The 18,644-nt window shown below is 37.4% G+C and overlaps 1 protein-coding gene across 1 annotated transcript in view; it reads left to right on the top strand.

The window, feature by feature from the left end:
- CFAP47 (cilia and flagella associated protein 47) overlaps positions 1 to 18,644 on the top strand; it is a 525,406-nt gene that overhangs the window by 220,898 nt on the left and 285,864 nt on the right. The window contains exons 34-35 of the mRNA XM_082717915.1: positions 6,614 to 6,711; positions 6,999 to 7,115. Coding sequence (XP_082574041.1) covers positions 6,614 to 6,711; positions 6,999 to 7,115 — 215 coding nt within the window. The remainder of the gene's footprint in view (positions 1 to 6,613; positions 6,712 to 6,998; positions 7,116 to 18,644) is intronic.

Here is an 18,644-nt window from a genome sequence, read left to right as displayed (position 1 = left end):
TGACAGGCTGGAGGCATGGGATCAGATCAGAGAAGGGAGGTTTTTACTTCTTAACACTATTCTGGAGGATTATTGCCACATGCTCCTCTCACAGAGAGCCATGTTTGAACAGCAACAATTCATGCCAGCTGCTGTTGAAGAAATAATAACAAAAGAGTTCCAAAGTTGTGATGGGTTAAACAGAAATAGGTAACTTTGATTTTCCTCTCAGGGAGGTAGAGGACTAGAAAGACCTTTTGTTCCCACCCTTAAAATTATAGCAAAAGCATAAATAAAACAACAGCAAAAACCATATAAATAACAAATTCCCAAATGTGTTAAGTTCCCCTAGGAAGATAAGGCAACAAAGTATCCTGAAGTCCAAGGAGAACTAGGTGCTTTCAGGAAGAAATGGGGTAATAGCAATTGTCTGCTTGTGTAGAGACAGCTAGACATTGATGGTGGTGAGTCAGGGTGGTGGTGAATTGGTAGAAACCAAGTATACACTAGTGAGAGAGCGTGGGATCCCTAGAGGCTACAGCAATAAGGAATGTCTGCATCCTTTTACAGGTTTTTACTCCACAGACTTCACTGTTTGCTCACAGATGACTGGAGAGTGAGTCTGTATGAGAATGTACCCTTCATAGTATAGATCTAGGGGAGGGGCAAACAATTTGTCTGCCTTCTCTATTACCACATGTGAGGAGAAGGACCACACATACAGTCATCTTTAGAGCTCTGATGAAAACTCATTGCAGCTTAAAAAAGAAACTGGAAAATAATAATAAAAACAACAACACAAACCACCTCTACCCCTGAGAAATAGGCCAGAATAATATATAACAGTCAAGTAGGAAATCCCAAAGCAACCATGAAAAATCTCTTACAATTAGTATAGAGTTTGTCCTGGTTGTAGAATGGATACAAAATCAGTATTTAAAAGGGGCGCCTGGATGGCTAAGTGGGTTAAAGCCTCTGCTTTCAGCTCAGGTCATGATCTCAGGGTCGTGGGATCTAGTCCCGCATTGGGCTCTCTGCTCAGCAGGGAGCTTGCTTTCCCTTCTCTCTCTCTCTGCCTGCCTCTCTGCCTACTTGTAATCTCTCTGTGTGTGTCAAATAATTAAATAAAATCTTTAAAAAATCAGTAAAAAAAAAATTCTGTTTTATAATGGCAGTAAATAATTGGAATATGTAATTAAAATATATAATTTATCATAGCAACTTAGAATAAAATGCTTAAGTATGAACCCAACAAAATATGTGCAGGATATACATACTGAACATTATGAAACACTGAAGAAAGAAATCAAAGAGAACCAAGTAAATAGAGAAATATACCATGCACGTAGAAGTGGAAGACATAAGAGTAAGATATTTTATTGTCAATATTGCCAAATTGATGTATAGATTCAATATAACCCTAGTAAAAAATCCTCTTTTTTTTTTTTTTTTTTTTTTTTTTTTGTTGACTCTACAATACAAATGGGAATTTGGGGGGTGATGAAACTTCTCTGGAAGGAAGTGTGATAAATACATGAAAATGTACCTCTCAAAGTCCTGGAAGCATACAACACAGAATGAGTGTTAGTGCATATCTTTTTTTTAATCAGCTAAGACATGGAAGTAATTCAGGATGGAATGTGGGCTGTGACAAATGAATCTAACTGCATTGCCGGTGTTTAACAATCTCACTGAATATAATGGACAGGAAGGGTGCTACCTAAATTATCTTGTAAAAACAATCATGACTGCATACGGTAGACCTAAAGACAAAAGGATTGGTGCATGCACATGTTACTCTAGTTACTCTAGTTTCTTGCCGGGGTATGGGTTTGCAATAATGAAATCGCTTTAGATGTATACTAAGGTTGAACAAATAAGTAAATATGTTGTAGGTAATGAGAACCAGTTTTTTTCTGTACTGAAGAGCTAAGTTAGAAATAAGGAAAGTGGGTAGGTCATAATATGTCCTGTGGTGCTGGATTGCAGTTGGTGGAGTTGGAAGTAAACGCATAAGACTTACTGTTATATTGTTATCTATCTATCAGCTTCTAGTTAGGAGGTTTTTCATTAGTTGTTTTCCTGTTGTGGATGTGATCCTCTACAAGATGATAAACACGTTTAGGGGAATTTCTGTCTCTTTAATGATACAAGATGACATTGGGATGTTTAGAGATCATAGTCAGACAAATACTGTCTGATTCACTATCAACATGAAAGCCTAGTAAATTGCCTTTTTTAGATTAAAGTTAGAATTGCTTACAGTTCTTATTGTCTACAAAACTGAGACCTTTGCTTTTATTAAAAGCCAGAGGTGGTACATATACATTAAGAGAAGCACATTTAGGTTATAAACATCCAGCCCACCAGAAATGTGCATTTTGAACTCATTACTTTGATTGTATCACATCATATATCAGATATAGTTATTTACAGGTTTTTACCAGCAAAAAGTACTTCGAAATATACAGTCCAAAATGTTGTTTGCTGTGTATTAGTTGAAAATTTCTAGGGATCTTTGTTTGATAGGCTGATTTTGCAATATTAGGCTGTAGAGATTCTATAGAATTTTCAATGTTGTAGCATCTCAGATGAATAAATACCAGGTACTGTTTTTGTGAAGTATCTAGGATGTCTGTGATTCCAGAGAAATTAGTCTTCCAGTACCAGATGTAAAGCAATCTTTTTTATTTTTTATTTTTAGAGAGAGCATGGAGGAGAGAGTGTGCCCGTGAGCACATGTGAGCAGGGGGTGAAGGGTAGGAATAGGGGCACAGGGAGAGAGAGAGAATCTCTCAAGCAGGCCACACCCAGCGTGGAGCCCAACATGGGGCTGAATCTCACAGCCTGAGATCATGATCTGAGGCAAAATCAAGAGTTGCATGCTTAACTGACCGAGTCGCCCAGGCGCCCTAGATGTGAAACAGTCTTGATTTGTGAAGTTAATATACATATCATGAACATCTCCTGTCATAGTTTCTTGTTTACAGAAAATGAGAGCCATTTGAGGGGATTTATGCAGATCACCAATTTTACCCTTGCTTTCAGATAAGACATCATATCAGACCTTTAAGAATTTAGGCTCTTTTGGAAAGTTTTGTTGTTTTTTCTTTCTGGTTTTGATTTCTTTTTAAGTTTTTATTTTAATTCCAGTTAACATACAGTGTTATAGTTTCAGGTATACAGTGTAGCAATTCAGCACTTCCATACATTACCAAGTATGCATCACACGTGCTCTCCTTAATCCCCATCACCTATTTACCTTAACCCCTGCCCCCCCACTGCCAACAACCACCAGTTTGTTCTCTGTGATCAAGAATCTGCCTATTGGTTTGTCTCTTATTTTCCCCTTTGCACATTCATTTCTCAGATTCCACATATTAGTGAAATTGCAAGTACCCATCCCTCTCTGACTGATCTATTTTGTTCAGCCTCATACTCTGCATCTCCATCCACACTGTTGCAAATGACAAAATTTCATTCTTTTTTCATGGCTGAATAAAATTCCATTGTGTATATATACCACATCTTCTGTATCCATTCATCAATGGATGGACACTTGGGCTGCTTCCTTATTTTGCCTATTGCATGTATTGCTGCTATACATGTGGGGGTACACGTGTCCCTTTGGATTAGTGCTTTTGTATTCTTTGGGTAAATGCCCAGTAATGCAAATTCTGGATCTTAGGGTAGTTCTATTTTTAACTTTTTGAGGAAACTCTACTGTTTTCCACAGTGGCTGCACCAGTTTGCATTCCCACCATCAGTGCAAGAGCATTCCTTTTTTTCCACATCATTGGCCAAAACTGTTTCTTGTGTTAGTGATTTTAGCCATTCTGACAGGTATGTATTATTGTAGTTTTGATTTGCATTTCCCTGATGGGGAATGATGATGAACGTCTTTTAAATGTGTCTGTTGGTCATCCATATGTCTTCTTTGGATAAATATCTATTCATGCCTGTGCCCATTTTTTCAATTGGATTATTTGCCTTTGGGGTGTTGAATTTTGTAAGTTCTTTGTATATTTTGGATACTAACCTTTTATCAGATATGTCATTTGAAAATATCTTCTTCCATGAAGTAGGTTGCTTTTGGTTTTATTGATAGTTTCCTTTGTTGTGCAGAAGCTTTTTATTTTGATGTAGTTCCAGTAGTTTATTTTGGCTTTTGTTTCCTTTGCCTCAGGAGACATATCTAGAAAGAAATTGCTGTGGTCAGTGTCAAAGAGGTTACTGCCTGCGTCCTCTTCTAGGATTTTTGTAGCTTCAGTTTTCACATGTAGGTCTTCAATCCATTTTGAATTTGTTTTTATGTATGGAGTAAGAAAGTCATCCAGTTTCCTTCTTTTGCATGTTGCTAACCAGTTTTCCAATACCATAATTGGATGTTATTTCCTTCTTTGTCCAAGATTAACTGACCAAGTAGTTACGGGTTTATTTCTGGGTTTTCTGTTCTGTTCCATTGATTTGTGTGTCTCTCTTTGTGCCGGTACCATACTGTGTTGGTAATTGCAACTTTGTAATATAACTTGAAGTTCAGAATTGTGATGCCTTCAGGTTTGCTTTTCTTTTTCAAGATTACTTTAGCTATTTGGGTCTTTTGTGGTTTTATTTAGGATTGCTTGTTCTACTCTGGAAAATGCTGTTGGTATTTTGATACGGATTGCATTAAATGTATAGGTTGCTTTGGCTAGTATAGACATTTTAACCACATTTGTTCTTCCAGTCCTTGAGCATGGAATGTCTTTCCACTTCTTTGTGTCATCTTAGATTTCTTTCATCAGTGTTTTATAGTTTTCAGAGGAGAAGTCTTTTACCTCTTTGGACTCATTTATTCTTGGGTAGTTTATTTTTGGTGCAATTATAAATCAGACTGATGCCTTAATTTTTCTCTCTACTACTTCATTATTGGTTTATAGAAATGCAACAGATTTCTTTAGATTGAATATGTATCCTACAAATTTACTAAATTCATTTATCAGTTCTAGCAGGTTTTTTTGGTAGAGTCTTTTGGGTTTTCTATATATAGTATCATGACATCTGTAAGGATAATTTTGCTTCTTTTTTACTGATTCCTTTTTATTTCTTTTTGTTGTCTGATTGCTACGGCTAGGACTTCCAGTACTATGTTAAGTAGAAGTGGTGAGAGTGGATATCATTGTCTTATTCCTCACCTTTGGGGAGAAGCTCTCCTTTTTTCCCCATTAAGGATCATGTTAGCTCTAGGTTTTTCATAGATGGCCTTTATTATGTTGGTGTATGTTTCCTCTAAACCTACCTTGTTGAGGGTTTTCATCATGAATGGATGTTGTACTTTGTCAGATGCTTTTTCTGCATCTATTGAAAGGATCATATGGTTCTTAGCCTTTCACTTATTGATGTGACCTGTCACATTGATTGATTTGAGAATACTGAACCATAGGGCACCTGGGTGGTTCAGTGGGTCAAAGCCTCTGCCTTTGGCTCAGGTCATGGTCTCAAGGTCCTGGGATTGAGCCCCACATCGGGCTCTCTGCTCAGCAGGGAGAGTGCTTCCCCCTCTCTCTGTCTGCCCCTCTGCCTACTTGTGATCTATCTCCCTCTCTCTCTCTCTCTGTCAAATAAATAAATAAATAACATCTTTAAAAAAAAAAAAATACTGAACCACCCTTGGAACTCAGGAATAAACCCCACTGGATTGTGATGAATGATTTCTTTAATGTACTGTTATCTTTAGTTTGCTACTATTTTATTGAGTATTTTTGCATCTGTGTATATTGGAGATATTGGCCTGTATTTCCCTTTTTCAGTGGTGTCTTTTTCTGGTTTGCTATTAGGGTAATGCTGGCCTCATAGAATAAATCTGGAAGTTTTCCTTCCTTTTCTATTTCTTCGAATAGTTTGGGAAGACTAGGTATTAAACTCTTCTTTAAATGTTTGGTGGAATTCACCCGTGAAGCCCTCTGATCCTGGACTTCTGTTCATTGGGAATTTTCTGATTAGTGATTCAGTTTCTTTGTGGGTTATCAGTCTGTTCAGATTTTCTGTTTTTCCTGATTCAGTTTTAGTGGTTTCTAGGTTTCTAGGAGTTTATCCATTTCTTCTAGATAGCCCAATTTTTTGGCATATAGTTTTCATAATATTCTCTTATGATTGTTTGGAGGTTTAAATTTTGTTTTTATTTCCAAAATAATATGTTTTTTCTTTTCCAAGGAAAGTAAAAAAACTTTTTTGACTATAGTTGAAATTCCATAAGACATCCTTTTTCCTTTTTTTCTCTCTCTTTTTTTTTTCATTTTTCTCATCGTCCATTATTCATCAATCCATTTTCCTTTCAAGGAATAGAAAATTATAGATCATTGCTTTGTTTTTTTGTATGTCACTTTGGAAGAAAGCCTATCAAAGATCAGTGTCCTTGAAAACCAGGGGAATAAAGCCAGGCATAGGTTCTGTTTTCCTTCACATTTGAACTGGGCACTAAATGTCTCCACAATAAGAATGATTTTAAAAGCATTTTCTTTTCTATAATGTCTGTCAGTTTAAAATACTTTCTGTATTACATAGTGACAATATCAGAATACATTCAGACAGATACCATAAGGTAACATTTTTAGAAAAATAAAACTAATGTTATACTTACTCTTTTTTGGAACAGGAGTTATTCCCTCTGAGAGATGGATAGTAAATTTTGACAAAGACCTTTTAGATGGCCTTGTTTTTGCAACCCAGTTGGGAGCCTATTGTCCGTTTTTGGTAAGAGTCTTTTTTATAAGGAATGGTCTTTTATTATTTGAAAGAACTTAGTAATTAAAATTCAAAGTATTTTTTTTATAAAGAGATTCTTTTCAGTGTTTTAATTTAAATCACATCTGAATCTGAATGACCAGCATTCCCTTTTTGTTTATTCTGGTATTCTGATTGTAATAATCTACTACTGACAGATGTTAACACTTAAATGATTCTTTGCTGAACTAAAGAGAACAGTTAAAAAGTAGTAATTTTTATTCCTTTACTAAAAGATTGATTGTTTTCTTTTCAAGATTGAGTCTCATTTTGAAAAAATGTACACACAACCAAAAAGTTCTGAACAGTATCTGCACAATTGCCTGATTATTGTGAATGTACTTCGTGAAATTGGCTTTGACATGGACATACAGGTAGGTGGCTATATATCACATATTCCATAAATATTAATTTCTTCTTTTCATATTTTTTCTAGCTTCATTAGGTATGATTGGCAAATAAAAATTCTATTTAGTTTGTAAAATGTAATTTTCGTAGGTGTACAATATGATGATTATATGTATACAATGTGAAATGATTACCAGAATCAAGTTAAATAGCACATCCATTACCTCACATAGTTGCCATTTTATGCGTGTGTGTGTGTGTGTGTGTGTGTGGTGAGAACATTTACGAGCCAACATCTCCTCATTTCCCCTATCCCTCTTCCATGGCAATTATCATTCTACTCTCAGGTTGCATGGGTTTTACTTTTTTAGATTCCACGTATAATTGAAATCATAAGATACTTGCCTTACTGTGTCTGGTTTATTTTATTTAGCATAGTGTCCTCTGGATTCTTTCATGTTACCATAAGTAACAGAATTCTTTTTTTTCTTTTTTTTTTAAGATTTTATTTGTTTATCTGACAGAAAGAGATCACAAGTGGGTCAGGTGGGTGGGGTGGGAAGGCTCCCTGCTGAGCAGAGAGCCTGTTGCGGGGCTCGATCCCAGAACCCCAGGATCATGACTTGAGCCAAAGGCAGAGGCTTTAACCCACTGAGCCACCCAGGTGCCCCCCTTTCTTTTTTATGACTAAATATTCCATTGTGAGTATATACCACATTTTCTTTTTTTAAATTTTATTTTATTTAAATTCAGTTAGCCAACATATAGTACACCGTTAGTTTTTGGTGTAGTGTTCATTGATTTCTTGGTTGTGTATAACACCTAGTACTCATCAGGTCATGTGACCTTAATACCCATCCCCAATTATCCCATCCCCCTAGTCACCTCCCTTCTGCAACCGTCAGTTTGTTTCCTGGAGATAAAGATCTCAAATGGTATGTCTCCTTCTCTGGTATCTTCCCATTCAGTTTTCCCTCCCTTCCCCTATGGTCCTCTGCTCTATTCCTTATATTCCACATATGAATAAAATTCTATGATAATTGTCTTCCTCTGACTTATTTCACTTAGCATAATACCCTCCAGTTCCATCCATGTCTATGCAAATGGTAGGTATTAATCCCTTCTGATGGCTCAGTAATATTCCATTATACATGTGAATCACATCTTCTTTCTCCATTTGTCTATTGAAGGACATCTCAGATCCTTCCACAGTTTGGCTATTGTGGACATTGTTGCTATGAACACTGGGGTGCAGGTGCCCTTTCTTTTCACTGCATCTGTATCTTTGTGGTTAATACCCAGTAATGTAATTGCTGGGTCATAGCGTAGCTCTATTTTTAACATCTTGGGGAACCTTCATACTATTTTCCAGAGTGGCTGTACCATCTCTATTCCCACCAACAGTGTAAGAGGGTTCCCCTTTCTCCACATCTTTGCCAGCATTTGTTGTTCCCTGTCTTGTCAATTTTAGCCATTCTAACTGATTTGAGGTGGTATCTCATTGTGGTTTTGATTTGTATTTCCCTGATGGCAAGTGATGTGGAGCATTTTTAATGTGTCTGTTGGTGATTTGTATGTCTTTGGAGAAATGTCTCCACATGTCTTCTATCCATTTCCTGAGTAGATTATTTATTTCTTGGTTGTTGAGTTTGAGAAGTTCTTTATAGATCTTGGATACCAGCCCTTTATCTGATAAGTCATTTGCAACTATCTTCTCCCATTCTGTAGGTTACCTTTTGGTTTTATTGACTCTTTCCTTTGCTGTGCAAAAGCTTTTTATCTTGATGAAGTCCCAAAAGTTCATTTTTGCTTTTGTTTCCCTTGCTTTTAGAGATATAGCTTGCCTGAAGTTGCTGTGGCTGAGGTCCAAGAGGTTATTAACCTGTGTTCTCCTTTAGAATTCTGATGGATTCCTGTCTCGCATTTAGGACTTTCATCCATTTTGAGTTTATCTTTGTGTATGGTCCAGCTTCATTCTTCTGCATGTGGCTATTCAATTTTCCCAGCCTCATTTATTGAAGAGACTATCTTTTTTCCATTGGATATTCTTTCTTGCTTTGTAGAAGATCAGTTGACAATAGAGTTGAGGATTCATTTCTGGACTCTCTGTTCTGGTCCATTGATCTAGGTGTCTGTTTTTGTGCCAGTACCATGCTGTCTTGATGATTGCAGTTTTGTAATACAGCTTGAAGTCAGGCATTTTGATGCCCCCAGCTTGGGCTTTCTTTTTCAACATTCCCCTCATTATTAGGGGACTTTTCTGGTTCCATACACATTTTAGGATTATTTGTTCCAGTTTTGTCAAAAAAATGCTTATGGCATTTTGATAGGTATTCTATTGAATGTGTAGATTACTCTGAGCAGCATAGTCATTTTAACAGTCTTTATGCTTCCTATCCCTGAGCATGGAATGTTTTTCCATCTCTTTGTGTTTTCCTCAATTTCTTTCATAAGTGTTCTGTAGTTTCTAGAGTACAGATCTCTTACCTTTTTGGTTAGGATTATTCTTAATTATCTTATATTTGTTTCTGTGTATGTGTCTGTTAAAATTTTTTTTATTAACATATAGTGTATTATTTGTTTCAGTGGTACAGGTCTGTGAAACATCAGCATTACACAATTTACAGCACTCTCCATAGCATATACCTTCCCCAGTGTCCATCACTCAGCCACCCCATTCCTCTTACCCCCTCCCCTCCAGCAGCCCTCAGTTTGTTTCCTGAGATTAAGAATCTCTTACAGTTTTTCTCTCTCCGGTCCCATCTTGTGTCATTTTTCTCTCCCTTTCCCCTGTGATCCCCCTCACTGCCTCTCAAATTCTTCATATCAGAGAGATCATATGATAATTGTCTTTTTCTGATTGATTTATTTCACTTAGCATAATACCCTCTAGTTCCATCCATGTTGTTGCCAGTGACAAGATTTTGTTGTTGTTGTTTTTTTTTGATGGCTACATACTATTCCTGTGTGTGTGTGTGTGTGTGTGTGTGTGTACCACATTTTCTTTATCCATTCATCTGTCAGAGGACATCTAGGCTCTTTCCATAGTTTGGCTGTTGTGGACATTGCTGCTATAAACATTCAGGTGCACCTGCCCCTTCAGATCATTACATTTGTATCTTTAGGGTAAATACTCAGTACTATGATTGCTGGTTTGTAGGGTAGCTCTATTTCCATCTTTTTTGAGGAACCTCCTTGCTGTTTTCCAGAGTGGCTGCATCAGCTTGCATTCCCACCAGCAGTGTAGGATGGTTCCCCTTTCTCCGCATCCTTGCCAACGTCTGTCATTTCCAGACTGGTTAATTTTATCCATTCTGACTGGTGTGAGGTGGTATCTCATTGTGGTTTTGATTTGTATTTCCCTGATGACAAGTGATGTTGTGCACTTTATCATGTGTCTGTTGGCCATTTGGATGTCTTTGCAGAAATATCTGTTCTTGTCTTCTGCCCATTTATTGATTGGATTATTTGTTCTTTGGGTATTGAGTTTGATATGTTCTTTATAGATTTTAGATACTAGTCCTTTATCTGATATGTCATTTGCAAATATCTTCTCCCATTCTGTTGTTTGTCTTTTGGTTTTGTTGATTGTTTCCTTTGTTGTGCAAAACCTTTTTATTTGGATGAAGTCCCAATAGTTTATTTTTGCCCTTGTTTCCCTTGCCTTTGGTGATGTTTCTAGGAAGAATTTGCTGTGGCTGAGGTGGAAGAGATTGCTGCCTGTGTTCTCAAGGATTTGGATTGATTCCTGTCTCACCTTGAGGTCTTTCATCCATTTTGAGTCTGTTTTTGTGTGCAGTATAAGAAAATTACCCAGTTCATTCTTCCGCATGTGGCTGTCCAATTTTCCCACCACCATTTATTGAAGAGACAGTCTTTTTTCCATTGAACATTCTTTCCTGCTTTGTTGAAGGTGATTTGACCATAGAGTTGAGGGTTCATTTCTGGGCTCTCTATGCCACTGATTTATGTGGAACATAGATAGGAATTTGCTGAATTCCTTTTTTGTGCCAGTACCATACTGTCTTGGTGATGAAAGCTTTGTAATAGAGCTTAAAGTCTGGAATTCTGATGCTGCTGACTTTGGTTTTCTTTTTCAATGTTCCCCTGGTGATTCAGGGTCTTTTCTGCTTCCATATTAAGTAGCATAGACATTTTCACAATATTTGTTCTTCTAATCCAATGAGTATGTTTTCCTCAATTTCTTTCATGAATACTTCATAGTTTTCTGAGTAAAGATTCTTTGCCTCTTTACTCAGAATCTTTAATAGATTTCTTTGTAGATATCTTATGGTTTTGGGTGCAATTATGAATGGGATTGACTACTTAATTTCTCTTTCTTCTGTCTTGCTGTTGGTACATAGAAATGCAACTGATGTCTGTGCTTTGATTTTATATCCTGACAGTTTACTGAATTTTTGTATGAGTTCTAGCAGTTTTGGAGTAGAGTCTTTTGGTTTCCCACATAAAGTATCATATCATCTGCAAGGGGTGAGAGTTTGACTTCTTCTATGTTGATTTGAATGCCTTTTATTTCTTTTTGTTGTCTGATTGCCGAGGCTAGGACTTATAGTACTATGTTGAATAGCAGTGGTAATAGTGAACAGCCCTGCTGTGTTCCTGACCTTAGGAGCAAAACTCACAGTTTTTGCCCAGTGAGAATGATATTTGCTGTGGGTTTTTCATAGTTTTTTTTTTTTTTTGATTCTGAGGTATGTACTCTCTATCCCTACACTTTGAAGAATTTTGATCAAGAGAGGATGCTGTACTTTGTCAAATGGTTTTTCAGCATGTATTGAGAGTATCATAAGGTTTTTGTTCTTTCTTTTATTAATGTATTATATCACACTGATTGATTTACAGATGTTGAACCAACCTTTCAGCCTAGGAATAAATCCCACTTGGTCGTGATGAATAATCCTTTTAATGTATTGTTGTATCTTATTGGCTAGTATTTTGGTGAGAATTTTTGCATCCATGTTCATTAAAGATATTGCTCTGTAATTCTCTTGTTTGATGAGGTCTTTGGTTTTAGGATCAAGGTAATGTTGGCCTATAAAATGAGTTTGGAACTTTTCCTTCCATTTCTATGTTTTGGAATACTTTGGAGAATAGGTATTAATACTTCATCTAATGTTTGGTAGAACTTCCCTGGAAGCCATCTGGCCCTCAGCTCTTGTTTGTTGGGAGATTTTTGATGACTGCTTCAATTTCCTTACGGGTTATGGGTCTGTTCAGGTTTTCTATTCCTTCCCGGTTCAGTTTTGGTAGTTTATATGTCTCTAGAAACACATCCATTTCTTCCAGATTTTCAAATTTGCTGATGTATACTTGCTCATAATATGTTATTTTTTTTAAGATTTTATTTATTTATTTGGCAGAGAGAGGGAGATCATAAGTAGACAGAGACACAAGCGGTGGGGGGGATACAGGCTCCCTGCTGAGCAGAGAGCCCAACTCGGGACTCTGAGGTAATGACCCGAGCTGAAGGAAGAGGCCCAACCCACTGAGCCACCCAGGCACCCCATATCTGTTCTTCCAATTGTTTTTCTTTGGTGTTGGTTGTGATCTCTCCTCTTTCATTCATGATTTTATTAATTTGGGTCCTTTCTCTTTTCTTTTTGATAAGTCTGGCCAGGGGTTTATTAATCTTACTAATTCTTTCAAGGAACCAGCTCCTAGTTTCATTGATCTGTTCTACTATTCTTTTGGTTTCTATTTCATTGATTTCTGCTCTGATCTTTACGATCTCTCTTCTCCTGGTGGGTTTAGGCTTTCTTTGCTGTTCTTTCTCCAGCTCCTTTAGGGGTAGGGTTAGGTTGTGTATTTGAGACCTTTCTTGTTTCTTGAGAAAGGCTTCTTTAGCCATGTATTTTACTCTCAGGACCACCTTTGCTGCATTCCAATGATTTTCAACAGTTGTGTTTTCATTTTCATTTGTTTCCATCAATTTTTTCAATTCTTTAATTTCCTGGTTGACCCATTTATTCTTTAGTAGGATGCTCATTAGCCTACATGTATTTGAGTTCTTTCTAACTTTCCTCTTGTGGTTGAGTTCCAGTGTCAAAGGATTGTGGTCTGAAAATATGCAAGGAATGATCCCAGTCTTTTCATACTAGTTGAGCCCTGATTTGTGACCTACAATGTGATCTATCCTATAGAATATTCCATGTGCTCTAGAGAAGAATGTGTATTCTGTTGCTTTGTGTTGAATATATCTGTGATGTCTATCTGGTCCAGTGTGTCATTTATAGCCTCTCTTCCCATGTTGATCTTTTACTTAGCTGATCTGTCTATTTCAGTGAGGGGCGGTATTAAAGTCCCCTCCTATTATTATGTTATTCTCATTGTGTTTCTTTGATTTTGTTATGTATTGGTTTATATTATTGGCTGCTCCCATGTTAGAGTCATATATATTTAAAATTGTTAGATCTTCTTGTTGGACAGACCATTTGAGTATGATCTAGTGTCCTTCCTTATTTCTTATTATAGTCTTTAGCTTAAAATCTAAATTATCTGATATAAGTATTGTCACCTCAGCTTTCTTTGGATGTCCATTAGCATGGTAAATTGTTTTCCACCCCTTCACTTTCAACCTGAAGTTTAAAATAGTCTGTTTCAGACAGAATATCGATGGTTCCTGTTTTTTTAATCCATTCTGATACTCTGTGTTTTTTGATTGGGGCATTTAGCCTGCTTACATTTGGGGTAACTATTGAAAAATACAAATTTAGTGCTATTTCATTGGTTGTAAGGTGACTGTTACTGTACATGGTCCCTGTTTCTTTCTAGTCTGTTACTTTTAGGCTCTCTCTTTGCTTGCAGGAGCCCTTTCAGTATTTCCTATAGGGTTGGTTTGGTGTTTGCAAATTCCTTTAGTTTTTGTTTGTCCTGGAAGCTTTTTATCTCCTTTATTTTCAGTGACAGCCTAGGTAGATATAGTATCCTTAGATGCATATTTTTCTCCTTTAGTGCTCTTAATATATCATGCCAATCCTTTCTCCCCTGCCAGGTCTCTGTGGATAGGTCTGCTTCTAATTGAATATTTCTACCATTGTAGGTTATAGATATCTTGTCCCAGACTGCTTTCAGGATTTTGTCTTTGTTTTTGAGACTTGTAAGTTTTACTATTAAATGACGGGGTGTTGACCTATTTTATTTATTTTGAGGGGGGTTCTCTGTGCCTCCCAGATATTGATGGTTGTTTTCATCCACAAATTAGGGAAGTTCTCTGCTATAATATGCTCTAGTATACCTTATGAACCCCTCTCCTTTTCTTCTTTTGGGGGATCCCAATTATTCTAATATTGTTTCATCTTATGGTATCACTTCTCTCTCAGATTCTTCTCTCCTGGTTCAGTAGTTATCTCTCTTTTTCTTAGCTTCTCTGTCTTTTATCATTTTGTCTTCTATATCACAAATTCTCTCTTCTTCCTCATTTTTCCTAGCAGTAAGAGCCTCCATTTTTTATTGTACCTCATTAATAGCTTTTTAAAATTTCAACTTGGTGAGATTATAGTTCTTTTGTTTCTCCAGAAAGGGATTTTATTTCTCCAGAAAGGGATTCTCTAGTATCTTCTATGCTTTTTTCAAACCCATGTAGCATGTTTATAGCTGTCATTGTAACTCTATTTCTGGCTTCTTACTAATGTCCATATTGATTAGGTCCCTAGCTGTTGGTTCTGCCTCTTGTTCTTTTTTTTTTTTTTTTTCAGGTAAGGTGTTCTGTCTTGTCATTTTATCCAGAGAAGAACTGAAGAATGAGAGAGCAAAATGCTAAATAGGTAGCAATGACTCCAGAAAAGTAGATACTAACCAAATCAGGAGAGACCTGAACCTGGGGGAGAAGAAAGGAGGGGAAAAAATACACACACTCACACACACACACACACACACACACTCACACTTATATGTATATATGTATATATGTATATGTGTGTGTGTGTATATATGTGTGTGTGTGTGTGTGTGTGTGTCTATGTATCTGTATGTCTGTATAATTCGACTGGTGAATAGAATAGAGCCACACACTAGATTTTGGCTGTCTTTTTGTCTGCTAAAAAACTGCCTCCCAAAATTTTAAAGAAAGAATAAATTATAAATATACACAAATATAAGGATAAACATGATGAAGAATGGACTATGACTTTAAAGATGAAAATTAATAAAGAATTTTTTTTAAAGGAATTGCTAAGCAGTTGGTTGAAAGAAGAAAAATAGAAAAAAAAGAGATTGTGATCAGGCTGGAGACTAGGACAAATCCATATGCTAGATTTAGGGTATTTTTTGGTCTGTTAGAAGAAACTGTATCCTGGGGCGCCTGGGTGGCTCAGTGGGTTAAAGCCTCTGCCTTCGGCTCGGGTCACGATTCCAGGATCCTGGGATCGAACCCTGCGTTGGGCTCTCTGCTCAGCAGGGAGCCTGCTTCCTCCTCTCTCTCTGCCTGCCTCTCCACCTACTTGTGATCTCTGTCTGTCAAATAAATAAATAAAATATTTAAAAAAAGAAGAAGAAACTGTATCCCAATATTTTAAAGGAAGAAAAACTTATATGTATACAAAAAACAAGATTACATACAGTGAAGGGATGGAATATGACTCTAATGGTGAAAATTAAAAAGGACTTTTAAATATGTTTTGATATGATAAAATAGTTAAAATTGGTAAAATAGGAAAGATGAAGAATTCCAAAAAAAAAATCAAGACAAGAAATTGAATTTAAAAATGTTATCTTTCAGTGACTAAAGAATCATGGGACAAGAGCCATGAATTCTGTGTGGTGTATTTTCCTAGCTCTGGAGTTTTGTAGTTCTCAGTGTTTGGTGAAGTTGATCTTGGCTGGATGTTTTTGCTGACCTTCTTGGGGGGGTGCCTGTTGAAGGGGGTGCCTTCTCAAATGTCTTTGCCGGAGATGGAATTCCTCCACCCTTGGCAGGGGCCAGGCTAAGTAATCTCTTCAGTTTTGTTCTTGGCAGCTTTTTTTCCTTGAACACTTTCCATATAGCTTTGGAAGACAGAAATGAAGATATCAGCCTCCCAATCTCCAGCCCTGGAGATGCTGAGAGTTCGGGGCCCCACTTCTCAGTGTGCCCTCAGAGAAAAGCAGTCTATCCCTTCTCTCTCCCTGGTCTCTGGCCTTGCTCTGTGCTCACCCGGATTGTGAGTGAGCATTTCTATCTCTGGCACACAGCCCCATTTGGAGTCTCCAAACCCAGCAGATTCCTGCTGTGTGCTCCCGCGTCACTCCTCCCGGTGGAGGAGAGGGGAGGGTCTCCCCAGATCTGCCACTTGTTGGGTCCCTGCTTGAGGAGCAGTGGTGTGACTGTGCCAGGGATCATAGATTATGGCAACCTGGAGGTGAAAGCCCACCCCTTCCTTCTGTCTTTGCAGCCAGCTTCCCCCCTCTGACACTAGGTAGCTCTGTCACACTCAGGTACCCATAGGCTTTCTGTGACCCCGAGGGACACGATACCACACTGTCCTGTTGACGGCTCCATCCCCCGCTTAGCCTCTGGAGCTTCTTCCCTCAGTGGAGTAGACTTCTAAAAGTTCCAGTTTTGTCCTCCCCTCCTCTACCGCTTGCCAGGAGCTGCATGCCCCCCACACCCAATGGTCTATCTTCCTGTATAGCACCTCAGATTCACTTCTCTGTGTGTCCTACCTTAGAGAATGTGGTTGCTTTTCTGTTCATAGAATTGTTGCTATTCTTTTCTTCAATCTCCTGTTGAGTTTGTAGATGTTCAGAATGGTTTGATAACTCTCAAGCTGAATTCCTAGAATCCAATGAAATTTAGGTCCCTGACTCCTCTGCCATTTTGCTCCTTCTCTATCTTATGGTTTTTGGTGTAGTTATAATTGGCATTGATTCTTTAATTTCTCTTTCTTTAGTCACATCATTGGTAGATAGAAAAGCAACTGATTTCTGTGGATGGTTTTGTATCCTGTATATATCTGCTGGTTATTTACCCAGAAGTAGGGACGCTGGAGTATATGGTGGTTCTAGTTTTAATTTTTTAATTATTTTTTAAAAATATTTATTTATTTATTTATTTGACAGACAGAAGTCACAAGTAGGCAGAGAGGCAGACAGAGAGCCCAAAGCGGGGCTCAATCCCAGGACCCTGGAATTATGACCTGAGCCAAAGGCAGAGACTTTAACCCACTTAGACACCTAGGGGCCCCATCTAGTTTTAATTTTTAGAGGACACCCCCCATACTGTTTTCCATAATGGTATAACAATGTACTTTTCCAGCAATAGCATACAAAATTTCTCCTTTCTTTACATTCTTGCCAAAACTTTATTTCTCCTCTTTTTAATAATAGTCATTTTACCAGGTCTGAGGTAATACTTCATTATGGTTTTGATTTACATTTCCCACATGGTCAGTGATGTTAAAAGCTTTTCATGTACCTGTTGGCCATTTGTATGTCTTCTTTGTAAAAATGTTAGCTGCCTCCTTTTAATATTGTTTTGTTCATACATTTTAAATCTAAATTGAGACAGTCTTTTTGTAGGGTATTGCTAAAATGTTGAATTTGAAATATGACTTCATAGAAATCTAATGGATATTTCTAAATATATATAATTACATATATGCAACTGTGCACGATAGGAAAGTAGTTCTAGTGAATTGTCCAGTTTTCTTAAACTCTAAAAATGAAGCTTTAGTGATTTAGTAGTATTACCCAAGTTCTAAGAGTGAATTAAATGAGCAGAGTTGTTTGAATACGGTTGTATTTTCATTTTTAAATTTAGTAGCTAAAAAGATAATTTTTCACTTTTTAAAAAGATTTTATTTATTTGACAGACAGAGATCCCAAGTAGGCAAAGAGGCAGGCAGAGAGAGAGGAGGAATCAGGCTCCCTGCTGAGCAGAGAGCCCGATGTGGGGCTCGATCCCAGGACCCTGAGACCATGACCTGAGCCGGAGGCAGAGGCTTAACCCACTGAGCTACCCAGGTGCCCCAATTTTTCATTTTTTAAAAAATAAATATTTATGTAGAGATCAGAACGGCAATATACATTATTATATTTGGATCTCCACATTATAATTCCATCTGGCCTTTTACATTAAGTCCTCAGTAGCAATAATCAGATTATATGCTTAGTATATTTAGAGCCCTTTGTTAGAGTAATGAAATTGTATAATGAATGATTTCTTGGGGTTCCTAGATGGGACAGTTGGTTTAGCATCCCACTGGGTTTTGGTTCTGGTTGTGATTCCTGTCATAAGATTGAGCCATGCATGGGGCTCTGTGCTCTGCATGGAGTCTGCTTAAGTTTCTCCCTCTTCCTTTGTCCCTCCCTGCTCTCATCCCACTCTTCGTTGCGTGCTCTCTCTCTCTCTCTCAAATAAGTCTTTAAAAAATGATTTCTTCCTTTGAAGCATATACATTCTACTCATGTAATTGTCAGTTTATGCAAAGAACAAAGTTTAGGATTCAGATTAGGGAAGAGATGGATGTGATGTAGATTGATCCATCAAACACTGTAGAGAAGGCAGGATTTATCTGGAGTCTTGAAGTGTGGATTGGATTTGGATTGGTAATTTTGAG

This window comes from Mustela nivalis, assembly GCF_964662115.1.
Source record: "Mustela nivalis genome assembly, chromosome: X".
In the NCBI taxonomy this organism is placed as follows: Eukaryota; Metazoa; Chordata; class Mammalia; order Carnivora; family Mustelidae; genus Mustela; species Mustela nivalis.
The sequence above is the reverse complement of the archived record's forward strand: the minus strand, read 5'-3'. Positions and strand labels throughout refer to the sequence as shown.